Source organism: Centropristis striata, chromosome 15, assembly GCF_030273125.1.
Source record: "Centropristis striata isolate RG_2023a ecotype Rhode Island chromosome 15, C.striata_1.0, whole genome shotgun sequence".
In the NCBI taxonomy this organism is placed as follows: domain Eukaryota; kingdom Metazoa; phylum Chordata; class Actinopteri; order Perciformes; family Serranidae; genus Centropristis; species Centropristis striata.
This window is the reverse complement of record NC_081531.1, coordinates 7,632,835-7,656,266: the sequence shown is the minus strand read 5'-3', so window position 1 is coordinate 7,656,266 and position 23,432 is coordinate 7,632,835. Positions and strand designations below refer to the sequence as shown.

Below are 23,432 nucleotides of genomic sequence, written 5' to 3'. Positions count from 1 at the left end.
CGCCCCTTCTCCCTCATCCATCATCTTACAGCCTGTGATCCCCCTCAGGGGCAGTTCCCATGGTCTGTGCCAGCCTGAGCGTGCTCTGTGGGGTCTGGAGCAGAGACAAAATAATAATACTACAGGTACGGCTGCAGATATAGACATGCCAACTGACATCAAGGCTGATAATTCCAGTGCACATGCAGGTGGTGAGCACTAACTCTCCCTGAGACAGACTGACAGGCTCTGAAACAAGACACTCTCTCTGATGAGCCTGCAGAGGCATGAGGGGTTGAAAAAAAAAAGTTTTCAAAAACTACTCTCACCTGAACCAGAAAATAGAACATGCTTGTTGTTTTGTTTGAAGAGTTCAAGCCTTCTAAGGGGCCCGTTATCAAGATTGAAGTTCTTTCAGAAATCACCAAAAATGACACTGTATATTGTAGAAATAGACTGTGAAAACAGGCATTATCGTAAGGATTTGAATTTTCTGACAGTCCTTGAACAGATCATTTCAGTTACATTTCCGTTTGAAAAAAGTAACCAAAATGAAGATTAAAATTGTGATATTTCTGTCACTTTATTCTACAATACAGGTCTCATTTAAAAAGTCGTCAAAAATAAATAGATCCTGTGAAACCATGATTAATTCTGCTGAGACGAACTGTCACATGACAAATATTCACTGAACTGAACTGAACTGAACTGAACTGACAGAACTGCAGGCTGTTTACACAGAGCAGAAAGGACAAAAGAGGCTGTAAAAATGCAAATAGTTCAATATGTAGAACATGTAGAGACCCAATATTTAACTTGTGTTTGTGTCATTATAACTGTGTTATTTTGCACAAAAGGAATTTTTAAGTTGTCCCAACTTGGCCATAATTCAACATGCCAAATAATATATATACAGTCATGGAAAAAATATTAGACCCTTGTTTTCTTGGTTTTCTTGATAATGATTATGGTTATTATCAATAAAACCATGGAAAATGTCTAGATATCAGCTCTTAAATTAAACTCTTATGAGCTATTTTTTTGTTATCATTATATTTGTCCAAACAAATGTATCTTTAGTTGTACCAGGCATTATTTATGCATATTTTGGGCCTTTTACAGCATTTCATTATTATGGTTTTAATTTTGTGAAATGGTCTTCAAAATAGAACATTTGCAGATTCATTTTACGGTTATAAAAGTGAAATAAGCAACAAGCTCAAACAAAATATAAGGTTTAAAATGTTTTAATGGATGATGCAGCACTGATATGTAACAGGTTCAGAACACTGAAGGTCAAAGTTTTGTATTAATACAATGGCTCTTGTGATCTACAGCGTCCCATAATAAGGCTTGAGAGCAGAGTTTGTGCTCTTTTAAATAGAACTTCCATGCATACCAGCTGCAGTGTGGTATAGTGAAACGTCCCCAAAAAGACACAGATCTCCTAATCATAATTCTGATATTGGTGCTTGTTAAGTAAAAAAAAATGTGCTTGTTAAGTAAAAAAAGTAGACAAAAAATAAAACACAACAGGGTATTTATACTTTCTATTCACAGTGTACATATTTACATTAAAGCTTTTCTGACCATTAGGAAATACCTAAACAGTGCTGAAAGGGCTTTTAAGTCCAAAAAAACTCTAAGTTTTGTGTGGGGAATAAAAAAAATGGCAGGACTGTACAGGTTTGGCGAACCTGGTCTCACAGGAATCCGTGAAATAGCCACGGAATAACTCAAATCTCAGTGAAACTGACATGGATTTCGCTACAATGCAAGTTAATATTTTTTCCTATTGGTTTGTTCCAAGTCACGTGACTTTCAAGGTCCCGGCGGTCAGAACAAAAAACATGGCGGACAGTTCTCTCGTTTTTAGTGAAAAAAATCAATATTTTGACTTAGTTTCTGCATAAAAATGGATTTTGATCACATTTCTAGCGAGAAATATATGTTTTATTTTCTAAATATTCACTCAGCGAATGTACATAATCACTTTGTATGTTGGAATAGCCACGGGATATGACTGTCATTAACTTGCATTGTAGCGAAATCCGTGTCAGTTTCATGGAAATTTGAGTTAAGCAAATCCGTGGCTATTCCACGGATTCCTGTGAGACCATGTTGTCTTTGCCTTTGTTAGCAGGTTGCCGAGGCACACTGTGAGCCGGTGGCTTGTGGGCAGTCTTTGTGCTCCGTCAGCTTAAGAATGACAACTTTCCTCTGGAGCTGCTTCGCCTCCGGTGGCGCCGCTTGTTCAGCCGCCGGCTGCTCTGAGCTCTCCGTAACTAAGTCCTGGCAGTCCTGTGGCAGCAGCATAGTGATGACGTTTGAGTGTCCGCCCTGCACCGCCAGGTGCAGCGGGCTGAGGCCCTGCCCGTCTGACAGGGCGCCACCGTCTGGACAGTGCAGGAGCAGCTCCTTCACCACCTCAGAGTGTCCCTTCTCTGCTGCCAGGTGGCAGGGGGTGCGTAGCGCCTGGTTGGACATGTAGGGGTCCGCCCCCTCTTCTAACAACATCTTGACCGTGGCTAGGTGGCCTCGCTGGGACGCCAGGTGCAGAGGAGTAAGTCCGTTGGCGTTCTGGGCGTGAATATCCGCCTTGTGTTTGATCAGGAGGCGAGAGGTGCTTGTGTGACCCGTCTCCGCCGCCACGTGCAGAGGAGCGTTTAACCCGGCCGACGTCATGTGCACATCCGCTCCTAGTTCGATCAGGATCCGTGCCACTCTGTACTGCCCCCTCTGGCAGGCGAGATGCAGCGGCGTGCGTCCGTCTGTCGTCTGCCCGTCCACGTCGGCGCCGGCCTGCTTCACCAGCAGCTTGACGATGCCCAGGTGTCCCTGCCAGGCGGCAAAGTGGAGCGCCGTCCAGTCTTCTTTACCCTTGATTCGGACGTCGGCGCCGCGGCTCAGCAGCACCCGGATCACGTTCTCCTGACCGTGCTGGCACGCCACGTGAGCCGACGTACGCCCCTGGCCGTCGGTCTCGTTGATGGCGGCCCCCCGGTCCAGCAGCAGGCGCGTGATGGCCTCGTCCCCGTTCTGGGCGGCCCAGTGCAAAGCCGTGTACTGGTCCTCGTCTTTGGCGTTGACGATGGTGCTGCGGCGGCCGAGCAGGAGCTCCGCCAGCGGCTTCAGGTGTCTCTCTGTGGCCAGGTGCAGCGGCGTGGAGCCACGGGCGTTAGCAAGGTTGGGGTTGGCGTTGTTCAGGAGGAGGAACTTGACGGCCTCTTCGTTGGCCGAGGTTATGGCGTGGTGGAGCAGGCTGTCTCCTCCGTCCAGGAGCAGGTCCACATCCTGAGGCTGCAGGATCTTCATCAGCTTGGCGGTGTCTTTGGTCCTGATGGCCTCACACAGCTTTCGCCTCTGGACTTCTGCAGAATCTGAGCGGTGAGGAGGAAAAGAACAAGTTTGAGACGAGGGTTGTCAAAAGTATCGACACTCAAAGAAGTATCGATACTAAAACGTTGCATCCGGATACAATACTCATTTTCAAAAGTATCGAGAATCGGTATTTGCATTACCTCTTTTATTATATATATTTAACCTATGGTTCTGTTAATTTTTACATGTTGCATTTTTCTTGTTAATAAAAATATCTCTGTTAAATTTTGGGGTCTTTGTTTTTATCCTTGTGGTACCGAGTATCGGAATCGAGTTGAAAGTTCTAGTATCGTGACAACCCTATATGAGACAACAAAAATGAGGTAATCATGATCACATAGTATTTTTAGGTTTGCATGAATAATAGCTCCAGTTGTAGGCAAGGTTATTATAGTTAACGAACACTAACAAATAACGAAAACTAGAATTGAAAAAACATTTTTGTTAACTGAAAAAAAAAAAAAAACGAGAGTTTTTTGAAAAACGATATCTAACTGAAACTGTATTTTGTGGTTACAAAACTAACTAAAACTAACTAAAATTACAGTGAAAATGTCCTTAGTTTTTTGGTCTTTGTCAACTTCTTTCATACGTTAACCTTTTTGGTTGAAATCTATTTCATCTATCTGGTTTTACTAACACTAAAACTAATAAAAACTTAACTAAAACTAAGCATTTTCCAAAAAAACTAAAAACTAAACTAAAACTAGCAAACTCACTGTAAAAACTCATTAAACGAACTAAAATTTAAAACATAAATTGACAACGAAATTAAAACTAAAACTAATGAAAAATCCAAAACTATTATAACCTTGGTTGTAGGTCTTTAATCAGCTCTTACCATATGTGTTTTCTTTCTCAAAAGACAGCGTGATGGAGTCTTGTGAGGAGAAGGCTGAATCAGCGGAGGAGATGCCAGACAGCCTCTTGCAGGTGTTTTCTTTGCTGTGGCAACTATCCTCCTTCACTCTATCGAAGCTTCTAGAGATCCCAGAATCCACCTGGCTCAACAGCTCTGATAGGCTGTAATCTTTTTCCGGCAACATGGCAGACTTTGGACGCACTGGCTTGTTGTCTTTCACCTGGAGAGCAAAAAGCCAGATAAGCATATTTGGACAAGCTGGTAGTTGACACTGTACCATTACATTAACACTCAGGTATGTAGCAGCCGCTCTTAAACAAAGCCACTTCTAAGCTAATGGCTGTTGAGTGTTGACACTGTGATAGATTGCGGAACTTGGGTTTGATCCTGTCAGGATCACTCAAACATATACGGAAGTTGAAACGGTTTATCTTCTGTCCCTCCAGACGGATATGTATGATTCGGTAACAGCTGTGACCTCTCATCAGCAGGTTGTTTGTCTCTAGTCACGTACTCAACGGCCTACATGACGGAAATGACAAAGCAGCTTGCAGGCTAAACAATCCTGTCAGTCAACATTCCTCGTTTGTGATGCAACTGTTGTTCAGGATCAAACATTTACACAACATATGACTTAAAAAGTCAAGAAGCATGTCTGGAACAATTTAGAGATAAGCGTCCTAATGTCTGGCTGTTTGGTTACACATTAATGGGAAATGCAAACAGACTAAAAGCTGTAAAGAAGAAGGAGAAGCAAAAAACAACACACTGCAAAAAACATGAAGCTCACCAAGTATTTTCTTCTTATATCTAGCAATAGTATCTTAATTATATTGTTCCGAGTATAATTTACTGACCATAGCTTTACATGCTTATTTATTATCTTATTGTTTAAAGACTTCTTTTTAGGATTGACATTGTGAGCTTTTTCATGCTTTTCAAGCTGTTCAACTGTTGAATATGGTGAGTTTTTACCTAAAATATTGGCTCCAATTGAGAGTTTTAGTTACATGTAGTTTGAATGATATTTCAAAAGCATTTTCTACCACCAAAACGTGCTTGTTTCAAGTATTGCTGGCTTATTTTAATATCACTACACTACACTACAGCCACAATTGCTCAAAATAAGTATATTTGGATTTATTTCAAGACATCATTGGTTTTTCCAGTGCCCAGATATTTTTTACTTATTTAAAGAATTCTTACAAAGGAAAATGTAGTTACTGCACTGGCAGATAATTTTACTTGTTTCGAGCATGTATTAGTTATTTCTTATTTTTTGTCAGTTGGTTTTGCAGTGCAGTCACTCTATTCTACTGGCCTATCACAGAAATATCAGCATTTATCAGTATTTGCAATTGGTTTGCAGTATTTGTGATGATATGAAAACAACTTTCACGGAACATGTAATGCAGAAAACAATTCTTGGGTTAATTTAGAAATGGTGATAGCTATTTAGTTTATTTTCATTTATTCTTGGTGGTCATCAAATGACTGGTACAAAACATACAGTATTGATGTTGCTTTTTGCTTTTTTTTGTTTTATTTTTTCTCTTTCTCTTTTTATTTCAATAATTGGTTGACACTGTAATACATGAATAATGTATAATACAGGTAAATATTCTTATATAACAAATAAAGTTATTTGTTAAATAAAGCAGCTTTCTGAGTACCTTTGCAGTCATATTGGTGCAAAATCAGGGCACAAGCCACATAGAAAATGTTTGTTTTACAGCTAAAAAATAACCTAAAAACATATAATGTAAACCTAAATAATAATGTAATTGATGAATTTTCCCCTCCAAAATCTAAATTGTTGTCAAACATCCCATGTCTGGCAGGCTCTAATATAAAACTGACAGCACTGCTTTTGTTTATCCCCATTTAAAATGGAGGGTCACACGATCTGCTATGTTCAAAAATCATCCAAAAGCAGTAAGTGAGTTGTACCTGGTTACTAGAGAGGGCGTTGGGGGACGAGGGCTCTGGCTCTGGTGTGGATAAGGTTGGTGTCTTGGGCTCCTCTTGAGGTGAGCAGAGCTCCTCAGCTTCAGATGTGATTTCTGTAAGAACAACAGCAAAAGGTCGTGTTTCAGTAATAGCAGGGAGGGACACAAAAGGCAAGGGAAGCTTAAAGCAGGAAACAAAAATCTCAATTCAACAGGCTGCTGGGCTTGGATTATAAGTGCATGTTATCCCCAGTGCCTAGTTATGGGAACAGGATCGCTTGTATCCATGGTGATTTATTTGTTGTCAGGATTTGTTGAGTAGAGAGTCACACTTTACCCTGGAAGCTGGGTCTGGCATCTGGGTTTGTGGTCCAACAGCGCATCATGATGTTCAGGAAGCCCGTACAGACTGGAGGTCGACAGCGAGGAATGGCGCCCAGGTCTGGACGGACCCCCTTTACCACCTTCACCATGATCTGGAGGATGTTGTTTTCACCTATAGGGGAAAAACAGGATACTTCAGTTAAATTATAAAGTTTTGTTTCCTGTTTTCAGGGAACATTTATATGGTATGAAGCCTAGGGCTGGGCGATATAAAAAAATATATCAATATATTTTTTAATTTGATATGGAATTAGACCATATTGCATATATCGATATAGTTCAATTTTTTTTCTTTCTTTATAAATAAATGCTGCCCTTACTAGGGTTTGTCATATTTAGTTCTTTTGTAATGTTCCTTATTCTTTTCTCATATATATATATTTATTTCAGAAAAAGTTTTTTCAGTGCAGCCTCACATATATGTCCTGATAATTAATTTTTAACTTTGACTTACTTGATCAAAATTTTGAACCCAAAAGAAACAAAGGAAAACATAAAATCTGATCTTGAAAATTATGTTTCACACACAGCAATGTACATGTTGCAAGTATAAACACAGGTAAACAGGTAAAATGATGATTTTGAATGTTTTTTTAAAGGGTACTCTTATTGTTATACACTATTTATGTTCACTTGAATAAACAGTTTCAATAAAACTACTTGTGACATGTCATATTTGGCTTTGACTGAACATTTGCTCTCACTATGCAATAAAAATATCGCAATATATATCGTATATATCGATATTCAGCCGAAATATATCGGGATATGACTTTTGGTCCATATCGCCCAGCCCTAATGAAGCCTTATTTTTAGATGTGGACATCTGGTTTCAAGACAAACACAAAAGAGTTTTAGTTGTAGTGTAACATGCTGCAGTATGACATCATAATTGATGGTGCTGCTGGAGCCAGTGCCTATATAAATAGTCAAGTATGTACAGCTTTATCACCATCTTCCCATGTGCTTAGATAAGACAGTGTGTTTCCCATGGGAGCAGAAAAGCTCTCAAGAGTTCCTGGGCCGGCCTCTTTTCTATCTGCCTGTGGGATCAGCCAAGTCAATGATTCAGAACAAACAGGTAGAGGCCTTAGTCAGGTACCTCGCCTCCTATTGTGGCCATAATACCCCTCACAGGTGGAGGAGGAAGAAGGGAAGGGATGGTAACCAGGCCAATTCTCACTTTTTAATTATGTCTGGATCAACATAGGCGGTGCCAGTGCCAACCTGGAAACCCCCATCTACACACTGGTCTTTAAAGAGGAGGCAGATTCCTTGAAGTGAGCTGCTACCTGATATGCCTGGGAGAAAATACGCTCTAGCTGCCAGTTTAGCACTGTCCAACCGCCTGCTGAGGAATTCACTGAGCAAACACACACAGTAAACACCTGAACACACACACAAACACACACATGCACACACAGGTGTACCATGAAGTTTGGTTAGGAATTACTGGAAATAATGAAAGCCCGATAATTGATGAAATGTTAGGAAGGGTCAAAATAAATATGGAGAAGTTAAATTTATGATGATGTGACTCTGTGGCTGAGGTAAGTCCCAGGTCAGTTTGTTTTGGGCAAGTCAAGTCAACCTAATGTTACAATGCCAATGTAATCTAATGTTAGCTAACTTTAGCCCTCTCAGACCCAAGAAGGCTTGACCAAGGTTTTTAAAGTTAACGGAGACTAATGAAATGACGAAATCTAGAATTGAAAAAACATTTTCGTTAACTGAAATGAAATAAAAACTTGAGTTTAAAAAAAAACGATAACTAACTTAAACTGTATTATGTGGTTACAAAACTAACAAAAATTATAGTGAAAATGTCATTAGTTTTCGTCTTTGTCAACTTTTTACATATGTAAACCTTTTTGGTTGATATGAAATCTATTTCATCTATCTGGTTTTATGACTGGGGCTGAGTTGGATCAGACAAAGGAAATAAAAGAAACATTTATTGTGACTTTTTTTAATCTGGCACCCAACAAATACCCCATTACAAAAAACTTAAACTAATAAAAACTAAACTAAAACCAAGCATTTTCAAAAAAAATAATGAATTATTTAATTAAAACTAGCAAACTCACTCAAAAAAAACAAATTCAAACCAACTGAATTTGAAAACAAAAAATCACAACGAAATTTAAACTAAAACTAATGAAAAATCCAAAACTATCATAACCTTGGTCTTGACATATAACTAATAAAGTTTGATGTTGTAAGTATGTCAAAATTAACAACACGGTACATTTTATAATATTTAATATAATCTGAAAACATAAAATGAACTAAGACATGTAATTTGAGTCATCATGTCTCAAGTCAAGTCACAAGACTTTACCAAGTCCAAGTCTCAGTCATTTATTTCCCTCTCATATCAAGTTTAAGTGAGTCAACTCAAGTCCACATCTCAGATTTATGAGATAGCGATTCAAGTGTTTGACTTACTTAGTAGGAAGTATAGGACATAACTGTAACTTGCATGGGCGGGAGATGGTGGTTTAGAATATTTGCATTCATGTTTTTGATGCCAGAAAAGATTGCTGTTTGGGTTACAATAAGTCAATTAATCCAGGAGGTTATCTCTGGAGTTGTTTCATGTACATAGGCCTTTTATCCCCCTATGTAAATATGAAGTGCTCATTCTAAGCTAACAAAAACATGATTCCCTTCTTTAATTAGTGTTATCTAGCTCCAGCTAAACTATAAACATCCTATTATCCTCACCTGTGTTATGTCTGTTAAGTGCTAATTTGCAAATGTCAGCATGCTAACCGACAATGCTAAACATTATACCTGCTAGGTGTTAGCACTGTAAGTATGTTAGCATGCTGGTGTTAGCATTTAGCTGAAACCACTATTTCAGCTCCAGCTAGCATGGCTGCAGACTTTTATAGTCATGTTAGTTTGACATTTTGCTAATGTTTTTAGATTTTCTCGACAGGAAAGGCTCTCATGAAATGTAGTTTTCTTTCAGCATGAAAGGAAATCTTACTTGCATGCATTAATCGTATTGCAACTCTCACCTTGGTAGGGTTTCTTCTGTGTAAGAATCCCCCAGATGACGATGGAGAAACTGGAATAGAGGCAAAAGGAAATTGAGATGTTAGTACAGAGAAAATATCAAACATAGTGTTGCACAGGAATTTACATGTTTTCTATGCCAAGCTGAAATTGCCTAAATCGTTCCAAATCACACTGACTTTATAAACCAGTGCTGTCAGATTGTCAAAAAATCAAATGGGAGAGTGGTTAAGAGTATATTTAACCCATTTAGGTCTAAAACGCGTGGAAAAAAATATGGGCGATTTCAAAATAACCCCCTAAAACCTGAAGTTTTTTAATAGTAATTTTATGTCTTTTTTTTTTACTTTCTTTTTATTGATTTTTCAGTGAAAAACAAAACACAAACATATAATTATACACACAGATCAGGTACATCAGACAGAGTCATCTACAGCAAAACAATTTTATGTCTTTTTTTTGGTAATTCTGTGTCTTTTTTTGTAATTTTGTTTCTTTTTTTGGTAATTTTGTGTCTTTTTTAATAATTGTGTGTCTTTTTTGGTAATTTTGTGTCTTTTTTTGGTAATTCTGTGTATTTTTCATTAATTTTGTGTCTTTTTTTTAACTGACGCTTTGTTGTCACCTTTAAAGAAAAACAAATGTGCCAGTCTTATAATGTGTCGAAATGGTATAACTAACCAAATCCATGTCCTTAATGGGATTGATTGCAGTGAGTTAGACAGACAGCAAAAACCTACGTGACACAAGTGGTTGCATGAAAAACGGAGAAAAATCCAACCTGTATACATCATGCTTGGTGTCCGACGCTCTGTCCTTCTCAATGATGCTTTCAGGTGGCAGGTAGGCAATGGTGCCGCAGAAGCCGTCTCTACTGATGTCATCAGCCCGTGACAGGCCATTCCACCGGGCCAGGCCAAAATCAGATATCTGAGACAGGGAGAGATCAGATAAGAACATCAAATGGAGCAACCCAGCTGCCTTTTCTCATGAAGCACCATGACACTGATGACTAACTTCGCCCGCTGAGTGTGACAGGCTGCTAAGCCTCTATTATGTGCACTCAGTGGTATGATGAGGGCAACACAGGCCATGTCCCAGCCTGTAGGAGAGGAGAGGCCGTTCACGTTTGTGTTGAAGAGTGCACACCCACGCACATGCACACACAGTCACGGAGGGAGCTTTAATAGGAGCTGAATTAATCCTGTCTGGACAGGCCCGGGTGAGGTGTTTACATCCACATATTAAACCTCAGAAATGATGGTTCCCACCCATTGCTTTCAGTACAGTTGAGCTTTTTAAAGGTTGGACGGATGCTGAGAGACACAGCCGTCTGCCCAGAGCATGTGCAGGGCTGTCATTTTAAAATGGATGAGAAGGAAAAACAACCCACCTCACGGCAGAAATTCCTTCTAAAGCGCAAAATAGTGTGACTTTAACAAGCTTTGAAGCAAAGACGGCTGTACTTGCACCTCACTATGTCAAATACAACACAAAAACATTAAATCATTACACTTCAAAGCAGCTATTATTATTAACATTGGGTTTCATTGATTGCAATGCATTTGCAGACAATTACTGCTATATAAAACCTCAAGTTGCTTTTGTTTTGTGAGGGCAATTATGCAAACAGCCAAAAAAAATCCTATTATTACACAAAATGTTTTATGTGCACAGTACCACCTGAATATGAGCATCAGCGTTATACCCCTACCATTGAAAAGCGATTAAAGGTGTATTAATACATATTTTTTCCTCTTACCTATAGTGCTATTTATAAATCTAGAATTTTTATGCATACGTTTCCAAGTGTTGGAGATATCGGCTGAAGAGATGTCTGCCTTCTATCCAATAAAATGGGACCATATGGTCCCATTATATGGCACTTAATGCACTGAAAAAATACATTTGCAAAACTAATCAGCAATGTCTCTTGCCAGAAATCATGACCCCGTTACTAAAGCTAGTCCACAGACCTTGCTGTGAGCAGTATGGTTAACCCTTAATAGGGCACTCGTTGAAATACTTGCAAATTCCAAATTTCAACCCTAGAGAATATTGGAGGATATTACATACTGCCAGAATGTGTCAAAAACACACGGACCCGGGGGAGGGGGGTAATATTTTGAGAAAAAAGTTTACGAGATTAAAGTGGCAAATCTACGAGAAATTTTTTTGCAGATTTATGAGATTTAAAGTGGTGAATCTGCAAGAAAAAAGTTGCTTTTTTCACTTTTTTCCCGTAAATCTGTGACTTTTTTCGCGCAGATTTGCCACTTTAAATCTCTTAAATCTGCGACTTTTCTTCTTGTAGATTTGCCACTTTAATCTAGTAAATTTGCAACTTTTTTCTCTAAATATTACAAATCCATATGATTCTACGACCTCAGAGAGAGACATGGGGACCTCATTTTGATATCCACTGAAGTAATATATATTTATATACCAGATATAGTTCTTCGCCCGATAAAGGGTTAAGGAAAAGAAAATAGTTCCTGATTATAATTGGTCACAACAAGGTCTGTATTTTCTACAAGTGCCATTAGTCCCATTACATTTGAGAGAGGGCATTATTCCCTACAGCAAATATCTCAAAAACTGGGCCACTCACACCTTAAAGATCTAGACTGATAAATATCCCTACATGAAGGCTAAGAGAAAAATATGCATTTTTTAAATTTGGGGTTACTGTCCCTTTAAGAGGCACAAAGTGTTTGTGATAAACTCTCTTACCTTGACGTGATAGTGAGCATCCAGCAGGATATTGGCTGGCTTCAGGTCCAGGTGGAGCAGCGGTGGGTTCATGCAGTGCAGGAAGTTCATTCCCACCGCGGTCTCGTGGATGATGCGGAAGCGGAGCTCCCAGGGCAGGGGCTCGTTGGCCAGCAGGGTCTCGAGGGAGCCGGTCTCCATGTACTCCATGACGAGGCCCTGGGGGTCCTCACAGATCCCATACACGGGCAGGATGTACCTGAACTTGGCTGCCTCCATCTTCTTAGCCTCCTCCAGCAGCTCTGAACGCTCCCTGTGATTTAAAAAAAAAATGTATATGTTGCATTTCGTTGGCTCTTCGACAGTGACTAAGACGTTTTAAGAAGCAGGTAAAATGAGACAAAACGTTGATTTTAAAGGAGCTTTTTTTAATCTTTAAATTGTACTTTGGGGTTCTACCAGAACTTATTTAAATCGATTCTAAAGGATAAAGAAATCATTTCCCTTGGTCAATGTGACTGCTCCATATAAGTCTCTATATGAGGCTTTTTCACTGATGTTGTGATGGCTGTATTTGTATTTAATTGTTTATGTTAACTGTATTTAAAAGTTGTAACTTGTCACTTTTTATGCTGCTTTCTTGGCCAGGTCTCTCTTGGAAAAGAGATTTTTTAAAATCTCAACGAGACTTTTACCTGGTTAAATAAAGGATATATATATATATTTACATGATTTAATGTTCAAACACATTATTTTGCTCATACTGTCTGTCTGAATATACATGTATTCACCCTCTGACTGTCTCTTTAAACTCCCCTATTGATAAAACCCAGTTTGCTCTGCACTGTCATTGCAGCCGGGGAATGACAAACAGCACCGCGTCACTTTCCACCTATATATAGCATAGTTGTGACATCACAACCTCACAGAAGTCCTGACAGCTGATGTGTGCTTTGTGTTTTGATATTTTAACCATATTTATACAGCAACTAGACCTGCTTGGTATTAAAAGAGACTCACTTGTCACAATAGAAAACCTTTAGATTAATTACTTTTCAATCAATCCTTCCATGTCCATTGCCTCAAAGGTATTTATTACGTCTACATTCTCATAAATCATTACCCTAACGATGCTGAGGCCATGCTTTGCTCATTGAGCTGTAATATTTGGCATAACTTTTTGTCCTAACCCAAATTCCATCGCATCCCATGGCATCTTAATGAGCTCCCAGCTATTCAAAATGTTTACCTGCATTAACCTTAGAGGCTGTGAATAAGTGACCTCTGGAGACGTCTATAAATCATTTACCTGCATTCAGACCAAGTATGTAGATTGTGGTCTTGAGTATCCAGAGGCTCTTTTAAGGCCTTGAGGACATTCCAGGTCTGGAATGCATCAGGAGAGCCCAGTAGGCTTAAACAGAGCTCTTGTTCTCTGTTGCTCAACCTTTGCACATCTCTCTTTATCAGCCCACTGGGCCTGCTGACATAGCTCAAACACAACCGTGCAGGTCATTCATGACCTCAGTGCACATATCTCTCCTGCAGAGGTTGTTTGAAAAAATGCAAACACTTAATGAGGACAGATGAAAGATAAATCACTAATGGATGTATTTTTTGGAATTTGCTTTACAGGCAGAATAAGATAAGCTGTTGCTCTACCATTAATAAAATTAAATAAGATGCAAAAGAGACTCCTACAGCTATAAGAGTCTGTTATGTGCAAAGTGTGTCAGGTTACTGGAAGAGTCATGTTCTATAGGAGGGAGGCTGCCTGTAATTGTTCTTTATAGTCAGTACAAGTGAAGGAGGCACAGGCTTTCCAAATCTACCAGGCAGGAATAATCAAACATGACATGGGAGAATGGGCAAGCACTTGTTTGCTAAATCCTTCATCTAATCCAGAGTGCTCCTTAGCAGCTCTTCAGGACCAAACAATGTCCCTGCTTTAACAGAGAGGCCCGGTAAGACCGGTTCTACAGCTCCTTTTATTGTCTGTGCCACACAGCGGCGGCCTGCATCACGCAAACAAAGGTGTCTTTGAGTCCCTGTTGCTGGATGTTATGTGTGGGTCAATGAAGGCTGCAGCCAAATGACTGTTTATGTACTTTGCAGATGTTTGAAGATGATAACATCTTTGGTTCAGGTTCACCGGATGCTTTAAGTTGCACTACAGGTTCTGGGAGGATTAAGGGAGACAGGGTAGAAATTAACTAATAGATATAGCCGTGCAGTTTAGTTGCAATTAAGACAAAGAGAAGCTTTATGAAATGGTGTGTTGAAATTTGCAAACATGTTTGAATATGAGCTAATTTGCATGCACTTTTAGATCAGAAATCTGAACGCATTTTGTTGACATGGTAGAGTCAAAGCTTTTCACAAGGGGATTTAAAAAAAAAAATGTTTTCACTCCATAAGTCAGAAAATACTGTCAACAGCCGAAACAAATATTCACCATGTTTTACATTTACATTTACATTTAGTCATTTAGCAGACGCTTTTATCTTAAGCGACTTACAGGAAGAATAAAGGAATACATGTTAGGCTATAAATGCATAAATGATAAGTGAAATAACCCCTTAAGAGAAAAAAACATTAAGAAAACAGCATTTAAAAATATGCATTTTAAAATTGCATGCATCCATTTGCAAATAGGTTTAAAAAAAAGATTTTAACAATTAAACTTCCCAAGTTGATTTCTTGTATGAAGACATTTTTTTGTATTACAAGTTTTCTGAAATGTTATGTTTAAATATGCAAATAAGGCATTATTTAATGCTAACCTTGGGTGATTTTAAGGTAATTCTACTGGTGTAAATAGACAAAGCACAATAAAACAAAACTTAAATGTGTATTTTGGATGTTTTCTTTCCACTTGTCTGCAAAAAAGCCACTTTTTTAAATGTATTTTTTTTAATTGATCAGTGGCTAAAAAAATTGTTCTTTACCTGTCGTAACTTGTCTAAAAACCAGATGGAAGATTTTTGTGATGTAATATTTATAATTGGTCCGAAGCCCACAGATGAAGTGTGTGTACACCCATTTTTCTTTTTCCATGCACAGAAAAAATAATAAGAGCCATAGTTATAGAAAATGTCAGAGAGTTGTGTGTTGCAGGTGTTGCAGTCTCAGGCAGTGCCTGGGGGAAAGACCACCTGGCTTTCCTTATTGAAATGCACTTTTATGTAAATCAGCCGCTCCCAGAGGCCCATAGATACAGACGTCACTGTTGATTGGGGAAATCAGCAGTAAACCTTTCATGTTTGGGTCTGCTTAGAATAAGTAAACAGCCATGGCCCTGAGCAATGTGGGCTTACTTTTACCACGTGGATGAATCAACATATCAGTGGTCCCTGCAACACAACTTATCAGTGTCTAAACATCTGAAGGCAGCCTCTCCTCAGCTGCTGTGGCACCTCTGTAGCTGCACTCTGTGCCCAGACTAGCAGCAGGTGAGTCACACATTCCCTGGAGTTCACCTTTCAAGGACTTCGAGGCAGTGGATTACTTTTTTACCAGCACAGTCATAACCTAAGCCTCTGTCTGTCTGTCTGTCTGTCTGTCTATTATTTGGCAATAAAGTCAAGCCATCAATCGATAAACCAAACACACAAAAAGCTGGTAGAGGCACATTTGTACATCTGGTAGTCAGAAAAAAACTAAAAACAGAAGTAAAGAATGATCTAATTAAACTATGTCAGAGCCTCTACAGGAGCATTGTTTCACACTACTTTATATAACTTTATATCAGTTTTTAAGTTCAAACATAACACATGTGGCTCAACAGCTGTAACTTACTTGTCATCCATATGAAGGCAGGGAGGGCACTTGATAGCCAGCCATGTTTTCCACTGTACGTGCCGGACTTTGTATACTTGTCCAAATCCACCTGAGCCTATTTTCTCCCAACTGCCAAACTCAGAGGAATCAAAGGTCCTTAACAGCCCCATATTCCCATGTGGAGAATCCGGGACGTCCATATCCGTGTTGAGAAACCCACCAGCAGGGTAAACTCCTTTTTTGTTCGTCTCCAAGGCACAATCTGGGCAAGTGAACAGACACAGTGAACTGCCTGCTTGTGAGCTCTTCCTTGTTTTTCCTCTTGTCAAGCTCAGTGAGGCCCCTCCCTCTCTTCAGGTAAAAAAAAAAGGGGTTGGGCTTGGTGCGTTCTGACACAACTTCCTGGTTTTGAAACACAGGGACGAGGTGGAAAAATTTGCTGAGGGAACAAGACAGGCCGGCAGGCACCATGCTGCCATAATGTCCTGAGACAGTTGTTTTACAGAATGGCCCACAGTGCCAAGCTTTCTCATATTTCTGCCGTGAAAAGGAGAGATTGAGCCCCGAGTCTGTGAACCTTGGAATGTGTTATTTCATAAACACACCTTTGTCCCACTCTAGACCATGATCCAGCCAAAGCCCCCCTGAGGTCAGAAGAGGCAATAAGTCTCAACAATAGCTGGGTTATGTGATATTGACCAGATGCTCTGGGACGGTGTGGACTCATCTTCTCAGAATTTTCTGAGCTGTGGAGTACGGTGGCCCTGAAGTGCAAATCAAAAAACATAACAACAAATCAGAAAACACAACAGCAAATCAAAAGACACAAAAAACAATTCAGAAAACACAACAAAACAGAAAACACAACTGCCATTGTTTTTTGATTGTTGGTGTGTTTTTTAATTTGTTGTTGTGTTTTCTGTTTTGTCGTGTTTTTTGATTTTTCGTTGTGTTAAGTAATTTTTCGTTGTGTTTTCTGATTTGCCGTTATGATTTGCACTTCAGGGCGGAAATGATTAATTTGTTATCATAAAGGATGAAGTGGAGGCTAAACCAGCCTTATCTCAGGTTACGCAAGTAATGTAATGAAGCAATCTCACAGCATACATCATAAAGGTCTTTTAGGAGTTTATGCTCAGAAGACTAGAAATCTTAGCTTTAGGGACTGTGGAAAAACTATTGGAGTGAAAAAGGGGAATCTTATATTTAAATTTTTTAAAAAAGGGTAAAAAATGAACTAATAGATACCCATGCAATTTCCCCAGTTAAGACAAAGACAAGCTTACTGAAATGGTATGTTGAAATTTGCAAACATGTTTAAATATGAGCTAATTTTCATGCACTTTCAGAACAGAAATCTGAACAACACATTATGTTGACATGTTAGAGTCAAAGCTTTTCACAAGGGGAATTTTTTTGTTATATTCTTCACTCCATAAGTCAGAAAATACTGTCAACAGCCCAAACAAATATTCACCATGTTTTAGGAATACATGTTAGGCTAAAAATGATACAGCATTTAAAGATATGCGTTTTAAAATTCCATGCATCCGTTTGCAAATAGGGTAAAAAAATAAAAATAGATTTTAACAATAAAACTTCCCCAGTTGATTGCTTGTATTAAGCCAATTGTTTTTTGTATTACAAGTTTTCTGAAATGTTATGTTTAAATATGCATACCTGACCTAGTTTGAATTATTTTTTCCGACTTTCCCCCAAAACGTAATACCCTCTACCCCGTCTTACACTCTAAATAATATATTTATGCAAAAATAATATTCTAACAAGTTTTAACAGCCACAGAATGAGTAAAACAAACACAGCAGCAGCTCTGCGGGTTCTGAAGGTGCAAAATATTTTACCTCCCATCCCATATTTTATTCCAGTTCATAAAATATGACTATATATGATGATGCTATAGCCTGATATGAGACCAGAGATCTGACTATCGTTTAGTTCAAATACATAACACTTAATGCTAAATTCACACTACTTTGCTTTAAAAGTCGTCAGATCGCTGTACTATTCATACTACTCTTGTTTTTCTACTGTCATTGGCTGAATCTGACTGACAACACTGATTCACCTCATATCTGGGGCTTTTTTCAAAGAATTTAAAACACTGTTAGCTAGGGCAAAATCAGGGCTAGTGTGAACTTCGGTGTGTTGGACAACAAAAGCCATCTTTTTGATCTAACTATTTGCTCTTTGGTCACGGTTTGCAGCGTGAAGAAGCTGAGCCAAAAGACAAAGCTCTCATTTTACCGGCACACCTAGTTCCAACCATAGACTGTATATAAATAATGGACGTAGTCACCGTAACGTCATTCGTTGGTTTGGGACCATATCTGGACTGTGGAGGAGCGATAGGGATCTGATCACATACTACTACGACAGAAATCTTTCTGCAGCCAAACTTAGCGCCCCCTACTGGAATTTTGGTAGAATGCAGCTTAAGGCACTTCCTGGTTTGCCTCCCTGCTCAGACCCGGAGGTTGCCGCCTGGTTCCAACCCTCACCTATGGTCATGAGCTTTGGGTCGTGACCGAAAGAATGAGATTGCGGATACAAGCGGCTGAAATGAGTTTCCTCCGTAGGGTGGCTGGGCTCAGCCTTAGAGATAGGGGGGGGGAGTTCAAACATCCGGAGGGAGCTCGGATAAGTGGATGCAAATGGATGGATGGATATTTGCTCTTCAATTTTTGTTTTTAACCCATAAGAACCCAGACCCAGTTATCCTTAAAGGATGTGTTCTATAAGTGGACCACATAGAACACATTTCTGATGTTTTTAAAAAAAATACTACCCCTAAATGTCAAATATCTTTGATGTAACATATATACGTTACAATGCGCGTTTGTGGTATTTATGTTTATGATATTTTTTTATTTTAAAATAGAAAAAAAATAGACACATTTTCTGTGTACAGAGACACAAATTTGCCTTTTTCTTTTGCATTTACACAACATATATCAAAATTGTGAATTTAATTTGTTCAGGAAATGTGATCAGAACAAGTTAAATGCAACACAGCACACCCTATTAGCGGATTAGAATTGTTAAAACGGTTTAAACTTAGCCTTGTAACAAAAAATAAGCTTTTTAAAATTAGCTACTTTTACATTTCTGTTTCCAGTCACACAGTTTACGTCACTTAGGGATTTAATGAGTTAAGGTGAAGCATAAAGGTGAATATGGGAGACTCTAGAAGATTTAAAATGTTTGATACACGGGTGTCACCATAGGTTCTTATGGGTTAACCCCCTCTCCCCATGTCCCCACTGCAAATTATTTTTATACAGTCCCTTAGGGATGTATTTCTAATTGCTGGGTGATGTGATGCCCCTTTATATTTTTCCACTGTTTCCACAATTTAATTCGGTTTACCTTCATGTCAGCTTATTCTGATTGAAAAAAGAAAACTAAATTAATTGTTGCATTCTTGTGTAATCCAGAAATTAGAGAGGTTAAAATATAATCAACTGCACCTTTCAAACCTCTCTATTTACCTCTGCGTTACCTGCATAACACATGATCTCATTTTATCACCTGACCCCACCCTGCCATTCGGATTTAAGCAGGAAACTGGAAGGACCAGCTACAGGTGTGAATATGTCATCATCAGGGAGGCTGATTCTGTATTAGTGAGGAGCCAGGCTTCATGTCAGGCTGCTGGGTCTTGTCACTGCAGCACAGATCAGTGTTTGTCCCCCGAGGCTGCTGCTGCACACACATTAACATGAGCAGATAAAAGGTGGGAGTAGTTGGGCGGTTTGAACGAGAGCCCACCCCTCGTATCGAGTGTAAATGTGTCCTCTTGATCATTAGCATGACAGAGGAGCTTTTATGAGTGTGTTGATTAAATCTTTTTCATCTCTGATCAAGAAAAAGATAATTAATCACGACAAATTTCCCCAATGTGAGAAAAAAAGTCTTTTTTTTGAAGCATCAGGTGAATATTTGCAGCTTAATTAACGATAAATCATCTAATCAAGCAACTGAAATACCATTCATATAAAAACAACCCACAACAAACGAAGATCAGAGTAAGCTTGTGCCAGCATGCAGCTCAGGTATGTGCTGGCATTATTTATAGTACAAACCCTTTCCAATGTATTTTGTTCTTCCGATCAGTTTGTTTCCTCTGGGCATCCTTTGAACAATGTGTGTGGCTGTGAAAAATATTAGAAGAATGCAGCGGCTGATGTTCACTAAAAACAGGATGTAATGCTTGGATGGATGTTCCTTTAACACACTGCTGATATCATGCTCCAAAGTGTGTGTAAACAATTCTGAATTAAGGTTTATTGTCTTAAATCTTAGTGATCTTATTTTGAAAAACTTTAATTCTTCACTAATTTTGAGTATTTGTTGGACCCAGGAGGAAAACAATTCTCAGGTAATTAATTGAAGTAATTGTGAAGATTCAAAACTATCAATACTGTTACATTTTACTGTCTGTGTGCAAGATTTTGCCACACTGCAACGCCATCTATTGGAAGTTTCATATTAAAGCAGTTAGTTCTGTGATAAGACAAAAACTTACTAGCTTTGTGCACATACTTACAGGTACATCTAAAAAAAATAAAAATAGAATATTGTGAAAAAGTGCAATATTTTTTGTCAGTTATTTCAGAAAGTGAAACTTGTATATTATATAGATTCATGTATTTATTGTAATTTTGATGATTCTGGCTTAGAGATAATGAAAACACAAAACTCTGTCCGATATGTGCTGTTATGAAAACTTTTTTCACACAATATATAATGCAGCAAAACATGTTAGAAATAGTGATAGCTATTATTAATTATATTATTATGTTTTTACCAGCCAGAGACAGAGTGTAACTGACCAGTAATGATGTTTATTTAGCTATTTATGTTATTCATATTTATTCTATATTTTCATCATGTATAGAAATGGCTGACAATGTATTATATTGTTGTTATATTGTTAATTAATATATTGTTTGTATAATAATGTATAACAACGTTAAATATTATTTAATAAAGTTTTATGTTGAGAAAGGAGCCCTCTGGGTACCTTTGCAGAGTGTGGCACAATTCACATAAAAAAGGTCTATTTTCATTCCAGCTCAAAAAATTACTATATCCGCCATCAGATCAGTTATTGATTAATTTTTCCTTATAACATCAGCATCTACATCCGTCTCCTATATTCCCATATCGGTCAGGCTCTAATTATTTGTATAGGAATTGATTGTAATGATCTGCTTTCATTTTTCAGGAGGCAGTCTGTCCTATTTCTAATGCTGGGCTTACACCAAAAGATTTCAACAGTCCCAGACTAAAAAGTGAAATTCTTTAGTAAATCTAGGAGTTTTACTGGAGTCACGGCGCTCCCGTCATCTCCATGGTTAGTTTAAGGTAGTAATCTGCTCTGTTTCATATCAGTCTTTTCCTAGTCTTGGTTTGGATCATATCAAACGTGTTTGATATTATCTCAAGTCTCAGTGACATAACACAATCACCAACCAATAGATGAGCGGGGGAAAGGTCCCCGGTTCAGACCGGCCAGTAAAACCACTAACACAGGAAAAAGGAACATCACAATAATGTTAATAAGCTCAGTCCTCAATAAAAATATAGTGATGTCATATATTTAGATGTTTCTTAGTGAAGAGAACAGTAAGGAGACCCAGTTACAATGTATAAATAAATGTATACATAAATAAGTAATAAATAATCAATAATTAATGTATGATTAACTAAATGAAAGTTGATAGAGCCGATAAATATAATTAATATTCAATTAAACAAATTATAATTAAATAGGACATAAATGTAAATCATGAATTCATTTCTAAATGTTCCTTTCCTTTATTCTTCCTGATATCTATTTTTACTGTAAAATAGTCAACTTTTCATGTCAGAAAAACAGAAACCCTTTTTCAGCTTTGTGAGGGGCATTTAGTGGCGTCTTCTCTTCTCTTCTTTTTTTTCCAACACAAACCACTGCACACACTAGAGCAGCTGGAGCCAAAAGCTGCTTCTCCTCCATGTTGTAAGTTTTTATGATGGGGAAAAAAATTACATGGTAGGAAAAAAATGCTAAAAGAATCTAGTTGTAGTCTTGTAAATAGTTTCCCTGCGAGATTGACAGTCTGTCTAAAATCTCAGTGTGAGACTAAAAACTCTAAACACTTGTCTTTAGATGTGAGCAGGTGTGAGCTGATGGTTTTCCAGGAGTCTTTTCAAAGTCTTCTGATGTATAGGGAGCATTAATTGTTGTCTATTATTCTATTTTTATTACCTTAATCTGTCTTTACCCTGTTCTTGTGCTGCTGCAACACCTGCATTTCCCCCATGTGGGATCAATAAAGGAATATATCTTATCTTAAATAAACCGCTGGAAAAGGGAAAACCTTTTGTAAATTCAACTAATCAATTGCTTATGTTGATTTCCCTTTAGCAATTTTCTTTAATGAATTCTTTAACAAATTGACTGCACGTGACAATGTGCGCTGGCAGCAGTTACTAACAAACACACACACACACACATACACACACACACACACACATACATTCTTGTACTTCTATCTTTGTGAGGGCCCTCATTGGAATAGTACATTTTTCATTAGTTTTTATTTTTATTTCATTGTGAATTTTTGTTTTCAAATTCAGTTGGTTTTAATTAGTTTTTAGAGTGAGTTTGCTAGTTTTAGTTTTTATTAGTTTTAGTTTTTTGTAGTGGGGTATTTGTTGGGTGGGAGATTAAAAGAGGTCACAGTAAATTTTGCCTTTATTTCCTTTGTCTGATCCATCTTCATTATGTATGAAAAAAGTTAACAAATACGAAAACGAAGGACATTTTCACTATAATTTTAGTTAGTTTTGTAACCACCCAATACAGTTTCAGTTAGTTATCATTGTTTTAAAACCCTCATTTTTATTTCAGTTAACGAAAATTCGATTGTAGTTTTCGATATTTAATTTCCTTTTCGTTAACTATAATAACCTTGTTCCCTAGCCCCTTACGTTAACCCTAACATGAACCTAACTGTAACCTTTAACCCTAAAATAAAGTCTGAAATCTCAAAAAAAAAAAAGTGAAGACCGGCCGAAATGTCCTCACTTTGCAAAAATGTCCTCACTCTGTTGGTTAAAAACGTGTTCCGGTCCTCACTATGTAGGAAGTACAAGAACACACACACACACACACACACACACACACACACACACACACACACACACACACACACACACACACACACACACAGTGCTGTTTGCATAGAGCCTATCAGCTGATGACTGACTGGTCTGAGGTCTGAGGACAGACTGTTTCATCGCTATAAACAGAGCGAGACAAACAGAAACAGGTTCGTCCAGGACTCAGATGA

General features: G+C 38.3%; 1 protein-coding gene across 1 annotated transcript; it reads right to left on the bottom strand.

Annotated features, from left to right (window-relative positions):
- Positions 1 to 1,214: 1,214 nt before the first annotated feature.
- On the bottom strand, positions 1,215 to 16,383 carry ripk4 (receptor-interacting serine-threonine kinase 4). Its single transcript, XM_059352326.1, has 8 exons — positions 16,090 to 16,383; positions 12,313 to 12,604; positions 10,361 to 10,509; positions 9,582 to 9,631; positions 6,509 to 6,667; positions 6,173 to 6,285; positions 4,202 to 4,442; positions 1,215 to 3,359 (listed from the first exon to the last, which is right to left on the bottom strand). The coding sequence occupies exons 1-8, from the start codon at positions 16,269 to 16,271 to the stop codon at positions 2,116 to 2,118; spliced, it is 2,430 nt and encodes an 809-aa protein (XP_059208309.1). The 5' UTR covers positions 16,272 to 16,383; the 3' UTR covers positions 1,215 to 2,115.
- Between the last annotated feature and the right edge of the window lie 7,049 nt (positions 16,384 to 23,432).

Bases quoted from the DNA above. Each gene is read 5' to 3' on its own strand.
- ripk4 (XM_059352326.1), bottom strand. From the start codon at position 16,271: ATGGACGTCCCGGATTCTCCACATGGGAATATGGGGCTGTTAAGGACC. The intron at 12,605-16,089 runs GTAAGTTACAGC...TTTAAATCACAG, and splicing joins TGCCTTCATATGGATGACAA to GGAGCGTTCAGAGCTGCTGG. The intron at 9,632-10,360 runs GTTGGATTTTTC...CCTCTATTCCAG, and splicing joins ACCAAGCATGATGTATACAG to TTTCTCCATCGTCATCTGGG.